The 24,143-nt window shown below is 38.5% G+C and overlaps 1 protein-coding gene across 1 annotated transcript; it reads right to left on the bottom strand.

Annotated features, from left to right (window-relative positions):
* Positions 1 to 425: 425 nt before the first annotated feature.
* Positions 426 to 5,338, bottom strand: LOC108682619 (transcriptional regulator CRZ2). Its single transcript, XM_018171821.2, has 2 exons — positions 5,231 to 5,338; positions 426 to 3,689 (listed from the first exon to the last, which is right to left on the bottom strand). The coding sequence occupies exons 1-2, from the start codon at positions 5,294 to 5,296 to the stop codon at positions 2,151 to 2,153; spliced, it is 1,605 nt and encodes a 534-aa protein (XP_018027310.1). The 5' UTR covers positions 5,297 to 5,338; the 3' UTR covers positions 426 to 2,150.
* Positions 5,339 to 24,143: the final 18,805 nt, after the last annotated feature.

A 24,143-nucleotide genomic window follows, 5' to 3' on the forward strand; every position in this document is an offset into this window, starting at 1 on the left:
GAAAAAAGTGTTTTCCGCTCAGTACTGGGAAATCCTGAGCGGTGATTGCCAGAGGAAAGTCTTCTCCACTCAGCACAGAGAATTCCTGAGCAGTTTTGCTATAGGAAAGTGTTCTCCGCTACGCCCAATATAATATTAAATAGATATTTCATATTTATTTATTAGTATACGTATATTTTTATATAATATTCATTTATATATAATTATGTAAGTTACATATTATGAATTTTTAACTCGCTATGCCCTCTCCGGTACGTCAAGTAATTTGACTAACATGTTCGTTATCGCCATCTATACCTTTGAGCGATGTTGCAGGAGACCAGAAAATTCCAGTGCATGGTGAGCAGATTCCTGCCACAGTTACATTTCTAACTCTTTCTTTAACTTATTCTCTCGTTTGAGAATCGATGGATAGTAATTATTAATGATTTTTCAGTTTTATTAAAAAAGTACAAAAGTATAAAAATATCAGTACAAATAACTAACTAACATTTTGCTAAAAAATCATGGCAAACCCCTAAACAGTTTAAAAATGTAAAGCCATCGAGATTTCCGCGGCTAGAACTAAACAACGAATTAAAATTTGAGTGACTGTTACCTCTAACGTGTTGCAATCCCGATTACTTTTTATTTAGTTGAATTACTCAATAAATTTTTAGAACAATAATCATTGATAGAATAATTTATTTTAATTCGCCAAAAGTTCGCCGTGACGCAGTCACTGTTGTATGGCACGTGAACGCCTTGAGACAATCACTGCTGCGTGGAACGCCGGTGAATGTTTACCAAACATAAGATGACAAATATGTTTCAAAACTTCAAGTTAACAGAGAAAAAAAAATCAGTTCATTAAGATTCATTACATGCATTTTGAAGTCTTTAGTTAACATTATAATTAGGATTATAAAAAGAAAACACAAAAATATCCTGTTGCAGGCTGGATAAATTCACAATTAAGAAAAGATTTTCGTAAAAAGTCTTTATAGGCGCTTCATCAAGGATTTTAAGTGTAGCGGTTTTGCGCTCTAGGTTTCGTCTCCATCTCACAACTTAACATTTTCTCGCCTATTTGCGCGTTTAAAACAAATTTTCAACAACATTTTATGTTGAAATTTCAAATAACGAAAAAGATCCCTGTTATGTAAGAAATTCACATGAATGCAACAGGCAAACGGTTGAATCTTCAAGTATTTTCCGATAAGATATTATATTAACTAGTACTTACTATAGGCGCTATTTCGTAAGTTTAAAACTCGTTAGTTCAGTTAGTATCAACATTGTTATATATATCATTAAATGAGTAAAACTATTTTAATTTTTTATCCCCTGTAAACAAAAAACAGAAGGGAAGTATATTAATGTCCACACTACAAATCTAAAATCTAATTGTCGGTGTTAAAATTTATTTCCAATGTCGTTGCACTGTGTTTTCGACTAAAAATTCAATTCAGTCAACATTCATTGCACTCATAAATAAAATTGTGTTGGTCTTGAAGTGAATCGATTGGAAAAGCTATAGTCAAGAATTAAAATTACTGTGAATTCCAATTTACAAAGAAATTAAATTCCATGTCGCAAGGTTTATCGTGTGCTTCTGTTGCCCACGCTGGTGACATACTCATGCTTGGTTAATTTTCTTAACAAAGCAGAGCAGATAAAACTAACTTTACTTAGTAACAATTTATAACATTACTATTAACTGTTGGACAGTTTTATTCACGGAAGAACTTGAGACTTGGTCATCAAGCATGTGAGCTCAACAAAAGTTCAGTTTTCTGACCTCATAGACGTTGATTTGAGCTGTCTAAATTATTTCGAATTATATTCTGCGATATTTAATTACCAACTAAGTTGCCATATATTCTCAAAGAGTCTTTAACTGAAGCATCAATGCACAAGTAGCGTAACCTGTCCAATTCTTCTGCGAAATTGTGCTCGCTGAAGAGTGGTTTGATTCTACTCCGTCGAGAGGACCTTCGTAAAGTATGACAGTAAAATAAACAATCAGGAAGTTAAGTCGGCTTTCACATTTCTATGACGTGCTTAGATTTTATGAACCAATATTAGTTCAGCAAATCGTTTCTTGATCAGACTGGAAAATGCTTCAGACACCAAGAGTCACCAATCAAATAATGAAAAAAAAATTTAAATCAAAGCGCCATATGCCTCTTCATGTGCAAGCTGAGGTGGTCGGAGCGGCTGAAGGCTCGCTCGCAAAGTCTGCACTGGAAGGGGCGGTCGCCGGTGTGCTTGCGGTAATGCCTCGTCAGTTCGTCAGAACGCGCGAATTTCCACCCGCAGCCTTTCCAGTCGCATTGGTAGGGCTTTTCCCCGGTGTGGGTCCTCATGTGGGCCTTGAGATGCGATGACTTGGCGTAGGTCTTGACGCAGCCTGAATGAGAACATTTGTGAACAATGCTGCGACGTCGGGTCCATGTTCTGCGACGTCTAACTTTGGGCTTAAGTGTCGTGGTCGAGGCGACCGGAGTCAAGAATGTGTCGGCTGCTGTGACTGTTCGGTTGGGTAGGTTTGGAGCGATGCCATTAGGGATGTTTTCATTCATGCGATGGTCGCACAAGCGCAAGCCAGGTGAAGAAGGAGGGGTCAAAAGTTGGGAATAAGAATTCCGATGGTGACTGGGCATGTAGTGAACATTTAAATTCACGACATCAGGAAACATGACTGATGGATTTACATTGTAGGTAATGTGTTTTTGCAGAGAGCTCTGATGGTAATCTGGACACATTGAAACCTCTTTCCAGTCCCAGTAAGATGGGCAAGTGTTAGCGGTTGCAGCGAAATCGTTTTCAGCTTTGATAGTCCACTCATTTGATCGCTCGCACAGAGGTCCTGGATATGGATCTCCTGTTATGGGTGAAATACTTCGATCATTGCCAGTTCGTAGCAAGACTTTTTGACTATTGCAAATGTCTTGTTGGCCCATGATAACGTCTTCACATGTTCTGCGATCCTGTATTGCTTCTCGGAAACTTGGTAGTGCAATCTTGCTCGTTTCTGCACTATAATCAGTACAAGAGCCAAAATAATTAGGAGCGGTGATTTCTTGCTTGATTTGAGTTTGTCCGGACTGTGTGGCCGGTAAAGAGGAATTGATTGCATTAACTGGTGTGATCTTCGGAAATTGAGAAGAATGTTTGTTCACAGGTGAAGATGTTGAAGGTGCTGGAGGACTTTGATGAAGCGAAGTTGTTTGAGAATTATTGTGATACGCAGAACCATACACTGAATGATAAGGCTCCGCAGAAAATGAACAAGGAATTGTATTTGCGATACCAACAATCGCATGACCGTTTGACGATGCACCATGTCCAGGGAACGTCGATGTTGTGAAATAATCGCAGCCAGTGTTACTGCTTTCAGGTCGCAAGTCCGAAGTTGATGCATCCGTCTGGTCGGGATGAGGGGGAGACGACGCTGAAAGAGGGCTTTTCGACACCGCGGAGTACGAGGAAGCATAGGAGCTTGCAGCCACGTTCTCGTGGATTAATTGCATGTGAGATGACATCGCTGGGAGCTGTGAAGTTTGTGGAGGGCTGACTGGGAGATGAGCAGGTGTGATATTTTCGTAGTAAGAGGGTGTTTGGTGACCAACCTCCGACCGTGCGCTGCTGTCGCCCGAGGCAGATTTGAAGTCGTGCAGCAGGACAGTCTCAATGTCCTGCCACAGCTGAAATGTGAGAAATTCATCCATTAAATTGCTGAATGAGGTAAATGTAAGACCGTAATATGGTGGCAAAGGGGAGAATACAGATAAAAAACGTATATCGAGTCGTTATCACTCAAACAAAAATATGTAACTCGCGTGCAAAAAATTCGGTCCTGGTCATTCTCAGGCACTAGGTTAATAAATCGCACAAATAATTGTTTAAATCACTCAACAATCATCAATTAGTTACATGAAATCTGTTGCATGCAGTAACCTAATTTAAATTATGGCTTGTTTATTTCTCAGTTTATATCCGCGATTAGGTATTTGTTTAGTAATAACTGTGAAGATTTTTACCAATGAAGCATAGTCTTTTTGTCTCAACGCTGATGCTGCTCATATTAATGTTCAATCCACATTAGCCAATGCACAGCATGCACTTAATAAACCCCGTAGCTGTGAAAGTACAATCGACCGTCCATTGAATGACCTCCTCCCTTCACTCTGCATCAGCCCTTTATGAAGGGCTGATGCAGGGCTTTATGACTAAAATATGCAGGGCTTTATGACTAAAATATTAACAATCAATATGGTACATGACTATGTATTTAACATGAACGCACACTCATGCATCAGTCTTCGGAACGATCCAACAGTGTTCAACTGCGTTGCATCAAGTTCTTAACTTATTCCAATCTGCACAGAATTTTTTGGTCGCATCTTCAGGTCGTATATCAACTGAAATTAAAATTTGAGTCATGAAATGACTGTTCCTTGTTAAAATGGCAACAAATCGAGACGAAAAACAGCTTGCTTACGAATATTTAAGCGATTAATAAAGGTGGGAATCCCTGTTAGGACGAAGCTTGCCTTGACATTTCCCCTCTACGAGTGCAAGACATTCAGTGAACCTTAAGACATTATTCAGCAAGACATTATTGGCACACTGCACATCAATATTCAGTGTGGGATAATACTATACTCTCCGCTAGTGTGAGTTTACTATGCAAGTCCTAGGCTCGTAATGTATTATTTTTAACAAATTTCATATTTTTGTTCCAATACCAATACGTTCCTCAGGTAATTCTGACGTATTTGCCTTATTCTCACATTAAGTTTTCGATGCGAAATATTGTACTTTTTATGTGGTGTTGAGTTTAAAGAGCTCTGTCTATAAGGACATTTTCTTCTTAATTCAACTGTCACCTTTTGCAATTTATAATTAGAACCTGGAAAATTAGCTGATGGATTTTTGTGAATGCGTTGTTCACAAGCGCCATCTCGCCCCAATGAATATCTAAGCTTCAGTTATGGCTCTCATCTCTGCGAAAATAAGTTCGACGTTGTGAATGGAAATAATACTTTCGATGTGAAGATGATAGTGCGACGATAAGTTCAATGTAAGTTACTGATGACAAACTTTATCGTTGAAAGTATCCAAATAAATGTAAATATCTGTTTGGTTTCTGCACAATATGAAGTGAAGCAATTACTTCAAGCAGTTTAACTTTAAGGCTAGTTCTACAGGTTCTACATTTGTTGCAAATAAAATATATACTCACTTCTTGGTACTCTCCCATCTTGCTTGTCGGCAATCCTTGTTGACAACCACCCTCAACTAGAAGCATTTATTAATATTCAAACTATAAAATTCAAAAACAATTTATAACTTGAATTTATTGCAATATTCAGAGAAAATTAAAAAATGCAAGTTAAGAAATAAAATCAGGTTCGTAATATCTAATTTGGATGTCAAATTATCTCAATTTCAAAACATAATCTGGAAGGGTAAAAATCAACCGTCAGTTAGAATGTCAAAAATATTTCTAAGTCCAGTTATGTACGGAATATCACAACAATCGTCAGATGTATTGAACAAATTGGTTGTAATTATGTCGCAGGAAACTACATTTGGGACATTCGAAAAACATAGTTAACGATTTGAACTATGAACAGTTAGCATTTAAAGAATCAATATGGTACATGATTATGGATTTAACATGAATGCACACTCATGCATCGGTCTTCGGAGTGTTCAACTGCGTTGTATCAACTTCTTCGCGGATTTCTGTCTGTACAGCGTTTCCTTGCTCGCAAGTTCAAGCGTCGCAAAAGGTCCCCAATTTTTTCAGTATTGTCTGCACCACTTGAATGCATTGAGCCTAAGCGCAATCATTAAATGTTCTCTAAAAACGATCACAACATCCATCAAACTTCTACAGAAGTTTCCTAACTCTACAAGCTTTTGCAAATTTTTCTCAAAAAATGTCTTCAACTTGATAGTTCCGAAAATGACTTCTCCAACGCTGGTCAGACTTGAACACGGCTACTGCAGCTGAATCACAAATCTCACGAACGTTTATTGTATGTTTCCCCCAACGTTTGTGTTTTAGAACGTTACGACTTCAACGAAGCAACGTTTTCGGTCCCGAAAGAAGAGGTCCTCTACAAGAGATGTTGCGTAGGGACAACAAGCGTTGAAATGCTCGCCACGAAGCGTCCCTGACGCCACTGAGACTCGAGAGCTAGAAGGCCACCACCTGTTGCCGCGGCACGAGTCGCGGCCGTTGCGGGACAAATCAAGTTCCAAAATGTAGCGTCCGCGTACCGAAATGAGAATCATGTTTACCACAGCGTGGTCCAGGACAACGTTTCTTGACATAATGATTTACAAGACTTGATATAAAATTTAAACAAAATAAATTAATTAATTCTCAACAAAGACGCATAACTTGATAATATGTATTATTTAGAGCTAAGAATTTGCCCCGATAAATAATCGTGTCTGTGATGTTATTAAATAAGAATTTTGAGTTAGGCCAGTATTTTTCAGCAATATTAAAATTCGAAGAGATGTCCGAGGGAGATCTTTTTGCAACGGTGGTGAATGATTTTTGGCATTAATCCACAAAGTATTTTCTTGGTCTTTGGGTTGAGATCGGTACTGCCGTCAAAAAATCACATTGATAGCGAAGGCTCTTCAATACTTATAATGTTCTGACGCATTGTTTTCTTCTATTGTGTTCTCAACTTAAAGATGGCATGAAATCGTGCGATCAGCTTTTCAGCTCGTTGTGATAAGCTTGTTAGTGTTTGTTATGTATTTATTTCGTTGTATCAATATTTAGATGAAACTGAAATTTACGAGAATGATCAGGAAAATTCATGTTAATGATTCATATAAAAGAGGTTAAAGTAATGATGACTTTAATAAAACGTTATTATTTATAAGTTAACGTTTAGTCTAATCAAGAACAACCCACTTCATAAATCCTTGGCTTCGTTCATTCCAGGTAAAAGGTAACCAATCAGCGACGAGAAGTTGAGCGCTGCCGTCCAATAGCATCGCGTTGTCAAGGATGAACCTGCTAGGCTGAAGGCACACTTGTTCCACAAACGGAATATATTTTGCTTTGAGAGTTTCCTTACTGATTTCGACGAACTTAAACCTATATATGATGAATTATCAACTCAATAAATCTTATTTTACAAATTACAAAACGGAATGTGGTGACTGAGTCTGGTATTTCCTGACTCAATGTCGGTGGGAAGTGGCGGCGCGATGCCTGTTGTTACGTACTGCGTGTATTTTGTAACCATATAAGGCCTAAGATCACGAGGAAAAAAAAGTCGGACAGAGCATAGAAGACCTCTGCCCTCTCGTCGACTTGCATCAATTTGTTCGTTGCCGACGTCTGTCGTCAGTGATTGAACTTTCGTCCTTCTGATTCTTAATAGCAATCACGGCAGAATCAGGGCCGACGACCGTGCAGTTGCCTTCCAGTTTCCTACCATGATCTGAAGAAGTATTTTTGTAGTCAAAATTGACACTCAGTATTAGGATTTTGTGACGAACATTCAGATATAAATTTTCTAAGGCTGGATTTTCACGGCTCATTGAAAATTGTGGGCGCTGAATATTAGGTGCCAAAGGAATGGGCAAAAGGTCAGCTGCCAATACATCAACCATGACTACGGATATACGAGAAATCGTAATGAACGAGGTGGAAGATACGCTCGCTTGTAATGGTAAAAAAGACATTAGTTTTTAATCAGCAATGCAATCACTGTTTGAAGCATTGCTCGATAGATATTGCCTGCAGTTATTCATTTGCATGAGCATCCTACGCAATTCAGTCGAAGATAAATAAATGAATTGGTACAAATTCTACGATTATTGTTAAACCTTATTTACCCTATAAATCATGATGTTAGAGCTGTGATATTTCACAAACTATTTTCACTACTAAGAAAAGAAACATACACAAACTATTGTCACGATGGCCATTTTTGTCAGAGATGACCCCTTCAAAAGCTGGCCAATTCCGGACATGTCTGAATGATCTCTGCCATTGGCACTGATCTCACGGCCCTTCAAGTGTCCGCTCTAATCTTAGAGATGCTCTAGTGAGACCTGGTACAAGCTTCAGCCTAAAATTGTACTTAAAAAGTAATCTTATGCAAAGGTCACACTGAGCTATCTGGGATCCGGATCCCGACATATCATGCATATAAAAAAATATTTTGCACGAAATTATTTGATATTATGATCACGAAAACCTGAGTTTCGAAAAATTCCCTCTAACTAGATATAATTGCATTTTAATTGAAACCTCTGGTCTGGGAGATCAAACGAATTTTATTTGTTGAAGTCCGTTAACAAAATCATATGTCTTAAAACTCGAAGGTCTTGCGTGCCAGGCGGCGAATGAGGATCTAATTTAAAAACCAAAACCTTTCCTGCACTTAAGCAACCACGAAGCGCTTTTTTCAGGTCGTCGAATTAGACTTCTGTGGGAACCTTACCGTGGCCGGTGAGGCAGTGGGTGAAGACGAGCCTCCCTCTGACACCCAAAAAAACTTTTTATCATTCTTCCCCATGCAAGATCAGGACGCGTGCTGGGTACATTGTCGCCATTGTGGGATGGGCAGCCGCCGTCGAATAGGTGATTTGCCGAAAAAACCATATGTTGAAAGCCTTAACGAATCTCCTTCTTCTTCTTTTTAGGGCGGCCACACGCACTGATTGGTCTAAAGCCACATGTGTCTTGTCGACTGTTGAAATATCATTGCAAGAATTTATAACCAGAGTACTTGATTTCTAGTAGTTGGATCTTTCTGAACATCTTCTAACCGATTTACTTCATCATGGTTGATACCAGATGACCCTCACATTATACATGAGATATTAGGTTGTGATCCTCGAAGGAATTTTGGATCATTGAGGCATTGAAGTCTTTCGTGGCAACCCTTCTTTCAAGACCTGCACAACAAGCAAAGTATTTGAATTGCGTCACATATTGATCTCGTGGATGCGGTTTGTTGGTCTTTATTGGCCAATCTCGTTTGGGACCTTTAGACCTCGGTATCGGTCTGCCGAGGCTATTTAAGGGTAACAACGGTTGAGGGCACGTGCACAGTGCACGACAATGATGCAGTTTATGATTCTCCGCTATTACGTGAAGCTTGAATCTTGTCATGGAGTCTACACTTGAACTGAAAGCTTGTCACAGAGCATGTACAATCAAGCAGATATCTATCAATATTGTATGGCGTAAAAATTAAGTGTTCATGACTTATACGGAGTTTCAGAGACCACTTTGTACATGTTTTATTCGCTGTGCTTGCGGACAGATTGACCGTTTGATCGTTGAATCGTTTATTTGACTGGGCTCCTACTTCGCGATGTATTTTAAATACTTGCGGGCAGACATGAAATTCTAGAAAAAGCAAACCCAGTTGAAGGTCTGTAAAACTGCTAAATGATATTTTAAAGGCTTACTATTTCGTCAGTAGTATTCTGATAACTCAATTTGAACTTCAAATTTTCTGCTTGAATATTCTAACTGATTCTTTGTAATAATGAGTCCGCTTTCCCAGGAATATTCCGGTATTTAAATCATTTTATGTATTCGGAAATGTAGCTAATTTTTCAATAGAAATCCCATGCAGGCGTTGCCAATTGCATTAACACTTCTTTTACCCCCGATCCAGTTAGGTTTTCGCACGGTGTTGTTTATGCTTGCCTGAAATGGTTCGAGGTTTGCTCATTGTTTTCGTAGTGAAAAATCGATCACGAAGAGTCATAAAGAATGTAACTATGTCGACTTTCACGGATATTCTAGCCCTTTTAATGGAAAAAGTATAATGGTTATATTAATCGAGTAGCGAAGATTTAAAGTCAGAGAATTTGCGGATCAAGCCTGCATGGGGCTAGAGAGCAATAATTCAAAGTCACCAGTTCGTGTGTCCGTATTCGTATGGTCAGCTCTGAATCTCTTCATAATGGATCCGATCTCATCAGCCATAAATTAGGCTGGTCGAGGGATTACCAGTCCTCTGAAGCCCTGAAGCCTTCGTCCTATCAGCTTCTGCGTAGAATAAGGGAACTGTAGTGCCTCCTTAACATGAAAAATTTGATACTGGGATATGACCTTCCATATTCAAATAAGTGCGGGCCTGATTTTTAATTTAAAACCATCAAAAGACCGAGCTTTCGAGAGCTCACAACAGAAGATGAAGTCTTTATTGTATAGTTTGTCAGGAATCGTGGGCATGAATAGAGTGCAATTCTGTTTAATTTGTAAGACGACTACCACACAACAGCCATAGGGTTGTCGAGACCTCCTGGTCCTGGGAGTGGAGTCCTCCCGCTAGGATGAATGGTCATCTAATGACCACAGAAAGACGAGACTCAGGCTTCGATCCTGCATCGATCGTTTCCAATGCCGTAAATATAAGCGTCACTAATGTTATCAATGGCAATCAAGTTTTTTGGACGTAGCGCGACATGTAGCAGGGCAGATTCATGTGAGAAAACATTTAAATTTTTATTGAGGTTGATGGTACAGTGCAGCAAATATTTTCAACCAATTGTAATATGGCGCTTACGAGAGAGCACAAAATTTGTTACCTGATCATGTACTGTGATACTAAGTTCATTATTTCATAATTCTAGAGTGATCGGTGTAAAAAAGGGCATGCATGAAAAATTTTGCATAGAATTCAATTTATAAATGAAGCTAAAGAGTCCATCTATATTTCAATGCATTATATATTAATATGAATAAATTTTTTTCTTAGATTTTTTCGAGTTTTTCATCAAAGTTTCCGCGCGCGAAATCGTCAGCGCGTCACTTCACTAATCGCCTGAGACACATAACGAAAAGATAACGCATCCGGCCGTGCGTTGTCGTGAGTGCGTCACTACACTAATCGTCCGAACAAGTGACCGCCGGCGTCTGGCCAGCTGCGGTGGTGGGGCGCTTGCGATGCGTGTAATCTTTAATGCGGGGCTAGCATGGCGCGCGATCACACTAACTTGCCATAAGGTCCTCGTGATATCAAGCTAAACGTTACTCAGCCATCGCTTTATTGGTATAAAGTCCTTGGGATTTTTCCTCTCCTTTGTCTCCTGATTCTCTGTCGAAACTTCATGTTGACCGCGCTTGTGTTCTACTCAACACTACTACGTTCAAATAACCAAATTTTCGGTTGCAAGTTTCTAATATTAATTTTAAAAGAATTATGTTTCACTGCTACAGTATATAATGATTTCAGCTTTTATTTGGAACACAACAATGATAAACTATAAACAAAGTATTCAGCCTGTCGGTGAAATTTATTGGTCAGTTAAATTCACTGATGATTTTATAGAAGATATGTACACCATAGTACCCGCTAATATTATTTATTATTATTATTGTTTTTGTACTTCCTCTACGATGAATATTTGGTTGGGCATCGTTATTAGACTCGAGAATTCTCTACCTTGAGTCAAATTCAGGCAGTCAATTATTGAAGGTAGGTTGCTCTCTGATTGAAGCTCTATCACGTCAGGCTTGCACACGTTTTTACTGAAAATTATACAAGTATAATCAATTACGAGCAAAATTGTGCAACATTTGCTATTTTCCACTATAAAATGCATTATTTAAGTGTGTATTTATGTTATTATTGGAAATTTCAATTTAATTGTCTACCTGCCACCGAAACAAATAATTTCATACTAAGCCTCATCTCCTACGAACGCCCCGATTTTTCACAATCTATTCATTTTATGAAATAAACGATTACAATTTAATGACACTTCGAGTTCAGTATTGAAAAAGTAAATGTAGTAAAGTTTTAAGATGATTCAGAATATTCTGAATCATCTTAGTGTCCGACTTTCATCACTAGTTATCCCCATATTTTTCCTCAACCTAAACAGTCATGTTCAAGTTGAAGCTAAACGCTACGCTCGCCGCGTCGCCCCACGCAACCTGTGAGGTCTCTCAGCGTCGATCGTAGCCGTGATACGACGCAATTGCTGCCAAGGAATCGGCCTGAAAAATCCACTTCGAGTCATGCAAATGGGCTAAAGCGATCCAAAACTATCAATTAGACATCCTACACCCATAAATCTACGGCAAGGTGGCCGCTATATTTACATTTGCAGATTTGGATCCCACGGTGCGACACTGACACAACCTTTATGTAAGATGTATTGCGTTTGCAACTGCAATTATTGTAACCCAATCTCTTTAACGTTCTAAATTTACCGTTCGCTTTGCACGTTAGATTCCGTATTCTTTAACGAGGTGTAGATATACATCCTATTAAACTACCTCGTGCTGGAAAAATTTTTGTTTGGAGCTGGTTATAACTGACTGAGCGATCTGAAAAGCTTGCGTGAAAAATTATTCATGTATAACTTCTTCCAAAAAAAGATTTCGTGCCAGCGGGCTCCTTAACTTGAAGCGAATTCTCATTCGTTTGTTGTTATTACATGAAATGGTTTTGATCCTGATAACATCACACAACTAATTTGACAATGACTGTTATTATCGCTAGTGAAATTACCGAAAATGTTTACCTAGGCTCTGCTTACATAAACACCTTCTGTTTATTTGAATGTTTGCAGCTTGTTGGGCGTCACGAGAACCGAAGACCTCGACTCTTAAATCACCCTCAATGATTATATTTCTGTAAAATTTCCCGCATGAAAACTAATCCTCGACCAATCATTAGATGACGATATTCCAGCCAAAACCTTCGATCTTAGTTCCTGGTGATGCTATCTCAGAACCTGGTATTCGAGGAATCTTATTTGCCCACGAGAACATCCATTTATCAGCGAGAATATCCGAACACTTCAACGCTTTGAGCGTCAAAGGATGAAGAAGAATAAATTTCGTTAACAATTAAGACCAATGAAGCGTGCTCCCATTGAGCCAAGAAACCAGAACATACTCGTAATATGACAACGTGAAATAAAATGACGAGATGAAGTCCTGGGACATGCACCAAACGCTTGCTTGTTTAACTATTTTCCTGCAACGAGAACCTACAATAACATTATTGTGTTGCTGGCTGAGATAATTGACTCGCTTGGCTAGTATCTAGCTTCATAATTTAATTGATTTAAGAAGAAGACTTATTTCCTAAAATTACAGTTTCCAGTTTTCCGGTAGAACGCCGGGACGATATCCATCTCCGATCTCCTCTGCTTATCACGATCACTTCGTCTTGTGAATCCAAGCATGAGGAGAAAAAGGCCTTAAAGATCACACATCGTCATTTAAATCACCAACTCACCTCCTGAAAATAAACAAGATCCTCCATTAATCATCTTATCGAAGTGCCCATAAAACTCGATGGCTGAAATTTAGTGCATAATATCAAGTCTGGGCGCCCGGCGGTGACTGAGGGGCTCTCGTGGCCGGTCAACTTGCATGTAATTACTGGCTTTAGATCGTCGCATGGGCCAGCTTTCTTATAAATTATATCAATTCTTATAAGGTCTATCACAATTTTAACGTTTATTGAAGAACTTGCAATAATTGTAAATTCCATTTCATTATGATTGCACCAAGCTTTTTTTAAATCACATTCTAGAATCTTTGTATTTTCATGTAGTTTTTTTTCGTAAGATTCTTATATGAAGTTACCGACCTAAGTCCTCATTCCTCGATCGTTTTATACGAGCGGCACATTGCAATAATTCAGGCTAGGCTTAGCACCGGGACGCCTCGTTACCTAATTAAAAATAAAAGGCTGTTCTCTGGTGGACAATAAAGAGTCGATGGCTGGCCAGCGAAAGCACGGATTTGATTTTGCGTCGAGTTCTGAAGCGTCACTCATGGGAAATTGCAGCGTTGGAGTGAGTGACCGCTGCGATGTATTGCATCAAGTGCTCGACCAGCTCACAAAACTCGACTGTAATTTCAATGAAACTCCGCAGGCAGAACAACGGCGAGAAAAGAGGCTTTCTGTCGAGAAAATATTCCGGCAGGCCAACGTTGTTCTTTTTTAAGTCATTGATTTTTTCTTAAGGGTACTGAATTACGATTATGAGTGTGCCAACTATAAAATTGCAATTCATTTTAGAGTTTGTACTTTTTTCTATGGGGCCTTACTGGACTTTTAGACACGATCAAATAAATTAATAAAAACATAGACTTTGATTGTCCGAAATATTGAAACCTTATTTTCATGAACGACTCAAGCATATGTCCTGTTAACCATAAATCGTTTTCAAGTTAGGTATAGGATCAAAATTAAACTGCCTGTAATTTGAATATCATTAATTGCTTGAAGGTGAATGATGAGAAAATTATTGATCACCATAACGAATTTTGGTATTAAAAGCTGCTTCGATTTGTAAATTTGAAGGATGCTATTCGGATAAACAAAGAAATAACCTTAAGCTTTATTATTAACTTCCCTAATGACCGTTACAAATGATAATGCAATTGATGATAGCAATTTGATGATAGTTATTAAAAAAATATTCTCAGGTAATTCTGCATTCCCTCTCTGAGTTCTACGACGGCCAAAATTTTCATGACGATTATAAAATAAGTTTCAGTTCATAAATAAAATCATCGCTTGGAAATCGATCATTCACTAATGTTACTGTATAAACAACAAAAATCTCAGGACAAAATATTTATTGGATTAAAATGGATTAAAGTAAGTGCAAAAATTAAATTAAGAAATGACTTAACTGCAAACTAAAAAATCTCTTTCGAATTATATAATATCATTAGATGAGTACGTAACATATAAGTTAAAGACATGAAAAACTATTAGATAATGAAGACAAGCCTAATTCAAATTTCGGTTTAGTAACAAAAATCGTTATTGTTTATGTCCCCCGATAGCATTTTTTATAGCGCTTGCTTGAGATCATGAAGTGCATACAAATATTCATGTTACTTGCCTTTAATTTTTACTACTACGTCCTGAAATTTTCTTCGCACCTCGACAAGCATTAAACGACTTGCAAGAACTTCATAATCTATTCATTGAGAGCTTCATATACGAGACGCTCATGCATGAAGCTTCTGGTTACGCCGTCATCAAATTAATGCACTCGATGTTTGAGAAATTATTTCTACTTCAGATCGAGAGGCACAGGATCTCCTTTCAGATCTCTTCCTTTGTTGCATTATTTTTCGTAAGACGCTGCACTGAACTGCGTAAGGCATTATTACATAGAAATTATTATATTAGTTTTCTTAAGACTTCTTCTAAATTTCAAGCTATGCTAAGAAGCGGCAAATTTGAGAAGCCGATGCAAGGCAGCGCGAATGAAGATTCCAGTTAAGTTCTTCTCGGGGTGCCGTGCTAGGGCCACAATACAGATTAAGTTCTGATACGCAAATGAGTTATCCAATAAATAGACCAACAAGTTCTGCCGCCACCGCTTCGCTCTGAATGTGATATTGGACGTTGATTGCTTATAAGAAAGTTCGGCGGCAAGTGTATATATATAAGCACTGCGACTCCCGATTGGAAGCCAGTCTACAAATCAGCATTAAGCAGATCATCCATCAGGTCCTAGAATCCTCTGTCAGATGTTCAAAGAAAACCTTCAAATGAGCATGAATTATTTATGCCCCTCAAATCCCGCTTGTCTGCCTGACTGATTCCTTGCCACTGCTCCCATAATAGATTTCTTTAATTGTTTTCGATGGATCTATCACAGTGATTTATTGTAGACTATCAATCACCCAAAACTCCAATACAAACAGCACGCTATTGATTTTCACGCAGGAGGTGGTTCACAGTCAATAGGAAAACACGTCCGGAGTTTTAGCTCTCACCCTTCGTGCTCACCAATTTTAATTTGAGATCAGAAAGCCCGCCCGAGAGATGATCGGTTCTGATATTAATTGTTTTGTTGTAATTGATTGTTCTGAATCAAGTGTGTGACAGCCGAGGAGATTCCCCGCCTAAAATTGGAGCCGGATCGAAGCCCGTCAATCTTTTCTTGGCCTCCTAGACTAAAAACTTAGTCTCTACTTTTCTTAAGATTCAATTTTATTTACAAAATTTCAGAAGATCTTGCTGTTTATCAGCTTAGTATTTCAGCTTCTATTATTTTTTCACGGTTACCAGATTTTGATTTTTTTTATAGCAATAAGTTTTCTGATCCAGCGTTTTCAGTGCTCAAAATGAAAAATCTTTCATTAATTGTATGGAAAATGCATGACAAAAGCAGCAACCCACCAACCAAGCTTCAAATTTATTGAATTTGATTGTTTTTTGTCATGTGAAGATCACAGTAATAGCTTCAATTTACCTTGGAACTCAATATACTTCACCTAACTCAAGTCTGAAAAATATTCTTATTAATATTAATTGCTGAACATCTTGATTGAGCTTTTTAAAACGTTTATAAAGGACCCTGGAGCACAAATTTAACCTTGCTTAAATAAATTTTAATTTAACTTCAAATTACTTACATTGCATGCAGATTATTTACGCACAAGGAAATACAATCGTGTATCTAGGATAGTTAAGAACAGTCTTTTCGTTGTCATTTAGCACCGAACTTTCCTTGAAAGTCGTATTTATCATTAACAGTTTCAATATTTCGGTGATCACGTAAAAGCGCGATCCTACGTTGAAAATGTTCACCCTAAACGGACTGTCGAGCTGGACATTCTTCCTTTAACAGAGAGCCGCTCGCGGGTTTAGGTCTTCAAAGTTTCATCTCACCGAGGAGGTCAGCCGAAGACATCGTCGTCCGTTCAGTGGACAACACGCAAAGAGCGATCCGCACGCTCATTTGGCCTGCGGTTCAGGGTGATACACAAGCCGAAAAGCAATAAGAGTGTGAGTACAACAACGTAGCTCATTACCAAATGGAGTTCGCTGGCAGCACAAGGCAAGTGATGCAGTAATGCGGTGGTCGTGCTCACAAGTGTCTCGTAAACGCAATAGATACAATGAAGATGCCCGCCTCTAAAGCTCTGTTCAAGACAGTGACACTTGCCGAAACGGAACCTTCTTGGATTGCGACACAGAATGACGAGGATAAAATTAGGTATACGAGAGCCTATGCAAATTGCAGCGAGTACATGCATGGTAATGATCGACGCTCGATGATTTCTGGAAAGAACGATCAAAAAGAAATGGAAGATCTAAGGCTCATGAGAAATTCTCTTCCATGGCTTGAAAATTTATCGAAGATGACATCGTCTCGAAGTTGACTCGGCACTGCCTTATTCAGACTTTTTGGAAATAGGATAACAGCTGGATACGGAGAACGAAATATTTACGTTTGAATCAATAATAATTCGTGCCGAACTTCATTCGAGGGACATTGAAAAGCAAAGCTTCGAAAGCCCATCGATGAGCCCGCGTAATCCCGTAGGTTTTCTTTGAAAATAAACGTGACAGTTTCATGCGCATCAAGTGTTTATAATGAATGCATTAATTATCGAAAATGTTCGAGCATTCTAAAATTTGTTCTGGCGTTTGAAAATTTGTTCTGGAAAATGTTCTAAAATTTGTTCTGGCGTTTGATGCATATGCGAAAAAACCCTTGACCTAAATCTTCGTTACATTCTTCGTCGGTTTACGAATTTATAATTCAAGTGCGATATCTTACCGGCGATCCATACCTAACTACCGCATTGAAGGGGCGTTTGATGCATATGCGAAAAAACCCTTGACCTAAATCTTCGTTACATTCTTCGTCGGTTTACGAATTTATAATTCAAGTACCATATCTTACCGGCGATCCATGCCCAACTACCGCACTGAAGGGCCATTACGAGCGCATATCTCCTCTCCTTCCATCCCAACATGGCAACTGGTAACTCACCTCGCCGCTACCATATCTTCATTGATACACTCTCTTAAAATTCAAAAACATTTTTAACCTGTATTGTAGGGAGCTCCGACATTATACGAGTATCTTTATTATGCACGATTTATTTGACAATCGGCGTCATGATCAATCTTCATAAATTAGGTTTTCTTTATTGTTCTCGGATACACGCGAGGTGTCAAATAAATTATTTCTTATAAAATATGAAATATAAAAGCATGTTCGTCTGCTACGCAGGCTGGCTCGGTGCACAGGACATTATGCAGCTGCCGGACAATTACGGCGCAATATTAGAGTGTGAAGCATAAGTATTACACAAGCGCCGTATAATTTCACATGCTAAAACTAGCACTAATGCAAGGGGTGAGCTTTTGACGAGCCGTTCCGCTCTCATGTAATCTGATATAGTTTTAAAGATCGATGATTAACTTGCGCCCCTATACGTGCACGATGAGACTAACATTGCGTATGAATAGAGATCGCCTTTACGGGCTTGTGAGCGTCAGGATATGCCTCGATATCGCCGCGATGGAGGCATGATACGGGCCGCGGTGTTCTCTTATCCTGCTAACCGTCATCGCTAATTGTGATGATGGTGTAGCTAGCGTGAAATTCACATTTTAATCCAGTCCAGGAGCAAAATTGGCCGAAATTCAAGGAGCGAAATTGATGTTGATGGAATCCTTGACGTACTTGGAAGTCTTATCGTAAATTAAAGGTGAAAAGTTCTAGTGCTGTTCTAGCCATTTAATTGATGTTAGTGTAGCTAGCGTGAAATTCACATTTTAATCCAGTCCAGGAGCAAAGTTGGCCGAAATTCAAGGAGCGAAATTGATGTTGATGGAATCCTTGACGTACTTGGAAGTCTTATCGTAAATTAAAGGTGAAAAGTTCTAGTACTGTTCTAGCCATTAATTGATGTTATCGCTGGACTCCAGCACCGCTCGCCGTGCGGTGATAGCCAACTTTCAGGACAAGTGTGCAATAAACTAACTTCGTTCCAACGATGTGTATGCCATGAATATAAACAACCTCGGCAATAACTTCGTAAGTGTATACGCACATTTATACAATTTTTTTAAACATTATCTAATATCGTCTTTTCTTCAAGCACTTTCTAAAGGAACCATGCCTTGCTCGGTCATTTCTTTTACATGAAGAGATTTTTCCTTCACCGGTTATATTCTTGTTCTCGATTTCGTTTATTTTTCTCTTTAGTATTTCTTATGCATATGCTGGAATGTTTTCAGTACGAGCTTAGTAACTTGAAGCTTAGAAAACATGCTTATCTTTCGGTACAATAGGAACCGGAATGATTCCATTCCTTAGTAACTCTTTAAATTAGTGAAATGGAAAGATAAGCAATTCTTATTTCGATATAAAATTATCAAGCCCATTGAAGAGTTTCGTACCAAGTCACTCCGTATAACTGCACCTCAAATGTCTCGGCTGGAAATTTCGATAATTTTGATCCTTGATTGGCAGCGAGAAAATATTACAGACTTTGCAGGATCTTTACCATTATCCACGCATTTATAAACATCTGCATCGATTGAAATTAATTGAATAAAAAATTAGTCAATTTCTTTAGTCAAATAATTATATATAGACATAATTTTCTTTGATTATAAACAGTAGGCCTTAAGCGCTACACCAATCAAAGTGCAGAGAAGAAACCTCCAAATAAGGCAATATATAAATTGAATATTATACGTGCCCTTTCATTGCAACAGTATCACTACAAATTTTTTTCCTTAATTAGAAATCTTTAAACGCTGCCATCAGCACTAACCATCGAATCATTTACCTTAGAAGGAGAGTATTCATTTCAAGGAGAACTATTGCAATTATGGAATGCAGGTTGTGAAGAGTGCTGGCGCGATCAAGACTTCATGGTTAAGACAGGAATTGAAACGAGATGTCGAACTGGCAGTGTACTTGTGCAGAAAAATAGGCATACAAGCTTACGTTACCACGTAGAATTAAGTCTACATAACACCGGATTATTGAACTATAGTGAATTAAGTAGGACGTTTTGCACATTTCTACAGACAATTCCTCAAAGTCATGCCTGGTCAGCAAGCAAACTATAAATTATGCCCATTCTAAGATAATTCGGGAGCTGATGAGGAGCGATCAAAGGATCGCCGCCAAGCAGACGTAGCTTATCTTTCTTCCATCCCTGAATTGAGACGTAAGAAGTATGGTCTCCGTACGAACATTGCTGGAATCTCAATCTTAGAATCGCTTGATATAACTTTTTCCAATTCTGTGCTGTTTGAATGCTATAGTGAGTTGGCGAAATTGAATTATCTTGATTTCGACAGGGGATATAATAGTGCCTGTTATAATGTCTTATGAACTAACCAATGTTGAGTGATGCTATACGTCAAAATTAGGTGTTTTTAAGCACCCGGGCATAATTATAGCTTTGTCTCACTTAGACAAAATTCAATTTTCTTTTTATATTTTGGTCTTTGCTTATTTAAGTTAAAAATTGTTATTCCGGATATTGACGAACATACATTTTCTTCTTGAATCAAACACTATTGCGACAAACGCGTACTGTTCTTCTATATACATAGCAATGGGCGGAATATCTTTGCCGATGCCAGGAGTCTGTATGAACTATGAACAATCACCGATTGGCGATTGCCAACGAATGCAGGACTTCATTTCTGAACAATATTTGTCATTCATTATATCATCAATGCTTCTATTCTTCATGAATATGAATATATTCTCCACACAAGGTTAATTATGTGGTCCAATTTGTAATAGGCAAGCGTTTGGTCGGTCCATAATAAAGTTGTCAAGCTTCATTTATTAACAATATGTTCATGGTTAGTTTATAATTTCCTCATCTCTCCATATAGCCCATGAATGAATTTATTTAACCTGCAAATATAACTAAAGCATAAAATTTTGTGAAGTAGAGCTTGGGCGTTTGAGCTGGCTTATGCATGCAACCTTCAATCATTGCCGAGCTTCATCTATTCTGCATAATTGAAACACTCAGGCCTTCTTGAGATTAATTTTGCTGGGGCTGATCGATGAGAGAGCGGCAGCGGTGGCGGGCGCTGTTTTCTCGGCGCTCCCGCAGCGCTATTTTCCTTGCATGCAACACTCAGAGTAATTATTGTGTTATATTGTGCTAATAGTGATGCACTTTCTTACCCACAGAATGGATATAGAGCGGATGTAGCGCTGATTCGGCCTTTTGTCTGGCCACACTGGGTCAGGATGACTCACATAAGGGCCAAAAAAATAGATGGCGCTCACACATTTTTTTGTGTGCAACCTGCGCGAAATGATGCACTGTTTTTGACGTTTATTCGATTAAGAATAAGGGATATGTTGTTAAGAAATGCCCGTCTACAAAATTTGCTTTACTTTCATAGCCTCTCGTTGCTTGATTTAATAATCTATAACGGGTTATAAGTTCATCTCTATTACACACCCATTGCTGCTTGACATTTCTCTTCATTTTGGAGATTCGACTCGTACAGTTACAGTTGAAAAAATTTTATTCTATGCAAATTTTTGTTTATAAAAAATTACCATTATTTTAATTTATTCGACCCTGGATTGCAATTAACACAAATGTAAATTGGCTTTTACAAATCAAATTAGTCGCCACTGTTTATCACTTTAGAAGTTTATTTTATCAGAACAAAATATGGAAATAACTCTATGGAATACTGGGGAATAATACCTAATTCTACTGGAATATCTCTGGGATATCTATTCTTGCCGAAAATATTGAAATCCCTGAGAAATATTAGAATATTGAGATCAGAAGGAACTGATGTTTTCTTTGTTATTTATTAACGTGTTTTTTTCTCCATTTGCATCTTCAATGTAATTTAAGAACGCTGTGTAAAATTAAGCCTTGGGTCCAGAGACAAGAAAAGCAATTCTATGGTCCCGAAATTCTTGTCCAAATTTATCGCAGCAAATACGTCTTGGGCGAACACGGGACTAGGCTAACATGTGGTCGCATCACTCAAGGAGTGAGCATAAACACTAGGAAGCTTCTGCTGCAAAATACATAGCAGTTATGCCCTCTTTTGGCTGCGTGCGCAACATGTACGTCATAATTCTGTACACGATAAAAACTTAAAACAGACCAGGTAAGAAATTATAAAATCTTTCTCGATTTGTATAACATGAACTGGACATGAGGAAAGAAATTAGAAAAAACCACAATGTAATTTGCGTGAGGCTTTAATTCTCGAGATGATCTGGTATTTTTGTACCGACTATTTCCTCGCCATGTATTAACTATGTTTCGGTTAGGAAACATGAATACAAAGCAACGCAATAATAAACCGTTGACGCCGCAGTATTTACAGAAGTCTTACGTCTGTTAGAATAGAATAGAATAAAATAGAAATGTCGGCGTTGAAGAAATAGGCCCATGGCNTCTAGTCTGTTCTTGAAGGCGTTCATACTCGGAGCGTCAACGATACTATCTTTTCCAATCACTTTCCTGAGTTCTTGAGTATTTGAAACGTGAAAGAGTTTTATTGTGTTTTGGCAAGACCTTCAATTTGGCTCACTCAATTTGTTCTTATAAACATCTCTTGGTACCATTAAATTTGAAGAATTTAAATTGGTTGAACTCTTCGCAAGCTACACTAGAAAATCCGCTGCCATTCTGAAATCACTCGTATCTTTAACGCACTGTATCCAGGAATAAAGTGAGTGAGAATGAACATTAGAAAAAATCTCCGAAGTGTAGGCAAGCTGCCTGAACTGGACAAGCTACACAAAAGGCTCCAAACTTATTCGCCTTATAACGGCCATGTAGATGCATTCCAATTCTGATTTGCCGCATATCTACTTACAAGAGAAGCCTTGAATATGCTGAGTGGAAATGAGCGTAAGGTGGAATTGGCCAGAGTTTTGGCTGTGGGATGGCATAACATCGCCGTACATTAGAGAAGCGCGTCGGAATGACCTTATTATCGCGAGATGGAGACAAGGCTGCGTCAACCGGGCATCTGACATGAACATTTGAGATTTGGTCCGAATTTCTCCGACTCTGACTTTAAGGACAACGTCAGCCTGCACGATCCTCACACGACGCGTTCGGCTCACACAAAATATAATTATCGCCGCTATCGTTCGTTCAAAAGCCGCCGCGATACCGACCGAGATGAAGCTCCCTCACTATAAATATGGCTTATCCTTGACGCCAGAGCTATCCTTCCTGCTCTTTTCCGTACAACCTTCCTCTCTTTCTCGTTTATTATACGAAACTACAACGCCAGAACAGACCTGTATGCGCTTGTCTGTACAACCTTCCTCTCTTTCTCATTTATTATACGAAACTTCAACGCCAGAACAGACTTATATTCGCTTTTCCTTACAACTTTCCTCTCATGCAGAACCATACATTCCTCTCATGCAGAATTTCCTCTCATGCAGAACCGTATATTCATTCTTCTGAGCTTTCATCCTTCCTCCTCTTTTCCTCACAACCTCATTCTCCTACTGAACTGTACATTCATTGTTCAAAGGCGCCACATTTAGGATAGTTTGCAGACGATTTGGTTCATAATTGAGATGGAAATATCAATTGAATTAAGCAGGCATCAATCAAGATCCAACTAGCTTAATCATTAGTTCATTATGAAGCAGAATTGCCTTTTTCAGGTGTGAAATCTAGCCATATTCGCAAAACTTTCTACCTCCGCCTTACCATCATCGCAGAACTTTCTACCACCGTCTAATCATCGCAGAACTTTCTACCTCCGCCTTAGAATCATCGCAGAACTTTCTACCTCCGCCTTACAATCATCGCAGAACTTTCTACCTCCGCCTTACCCTCATCGCAGAACTTTCTACACCGTCTTATACATCATCGTAGAACTTTCTACCACCGTCTTTCCATACAATGAAAATAGTCCAAATTCTAGTGGTCATTCAATGAATGTAATTTCATATAAGACGTACAATAGAGAAGTTGGTTGAAAAATTATAAATTTAAAATTTTATCAAAATTATGAGCTTTTCATTAAGACGTCCAAACAACATTATTTCGGCCGAATTCCGTCTAATCGCCAAGGTTGCTCAAAGTTGGTAAAAAAATCCGAAAAGATAAGATAAGCACGTATCATAAAAACTGTTCTTTATGCCTGTCTTTTAAATTCAACTACAAATTGGGCGATAAGCTTCGATACGCCAAACTGCAACGAGGGAATCTCGTCTCAAATATATTGTGCAGGCCTCAGAGCTATCAAGAGCTGGTCTGGAATTAGACTTTTAGTTTGGCAAATAATCATCAATGGTCACTCAATTCACTGTAGGACCGACAATGAAGGGTAAAAATAAAGAAAATAAAGTTAATAGTTACTTATAAA

Source organism: Hyalella azteca, unplaced genomic scaffold, assembly GCF_000764305.2.
Source record: "Hyalella azteca isolate HAZT.00-mixed unplaced genomic scaffold, Hazt_2.0.2 contig3210, whole genome shotgun sequence".
In the NCBI taxonomy this organism is placed as follows: Eukaryota; Metazoa; Arthropoda; class Malacostraca; order Amphipoda; family Hyalellidae; genus Hyalella; species Hyalella azteca.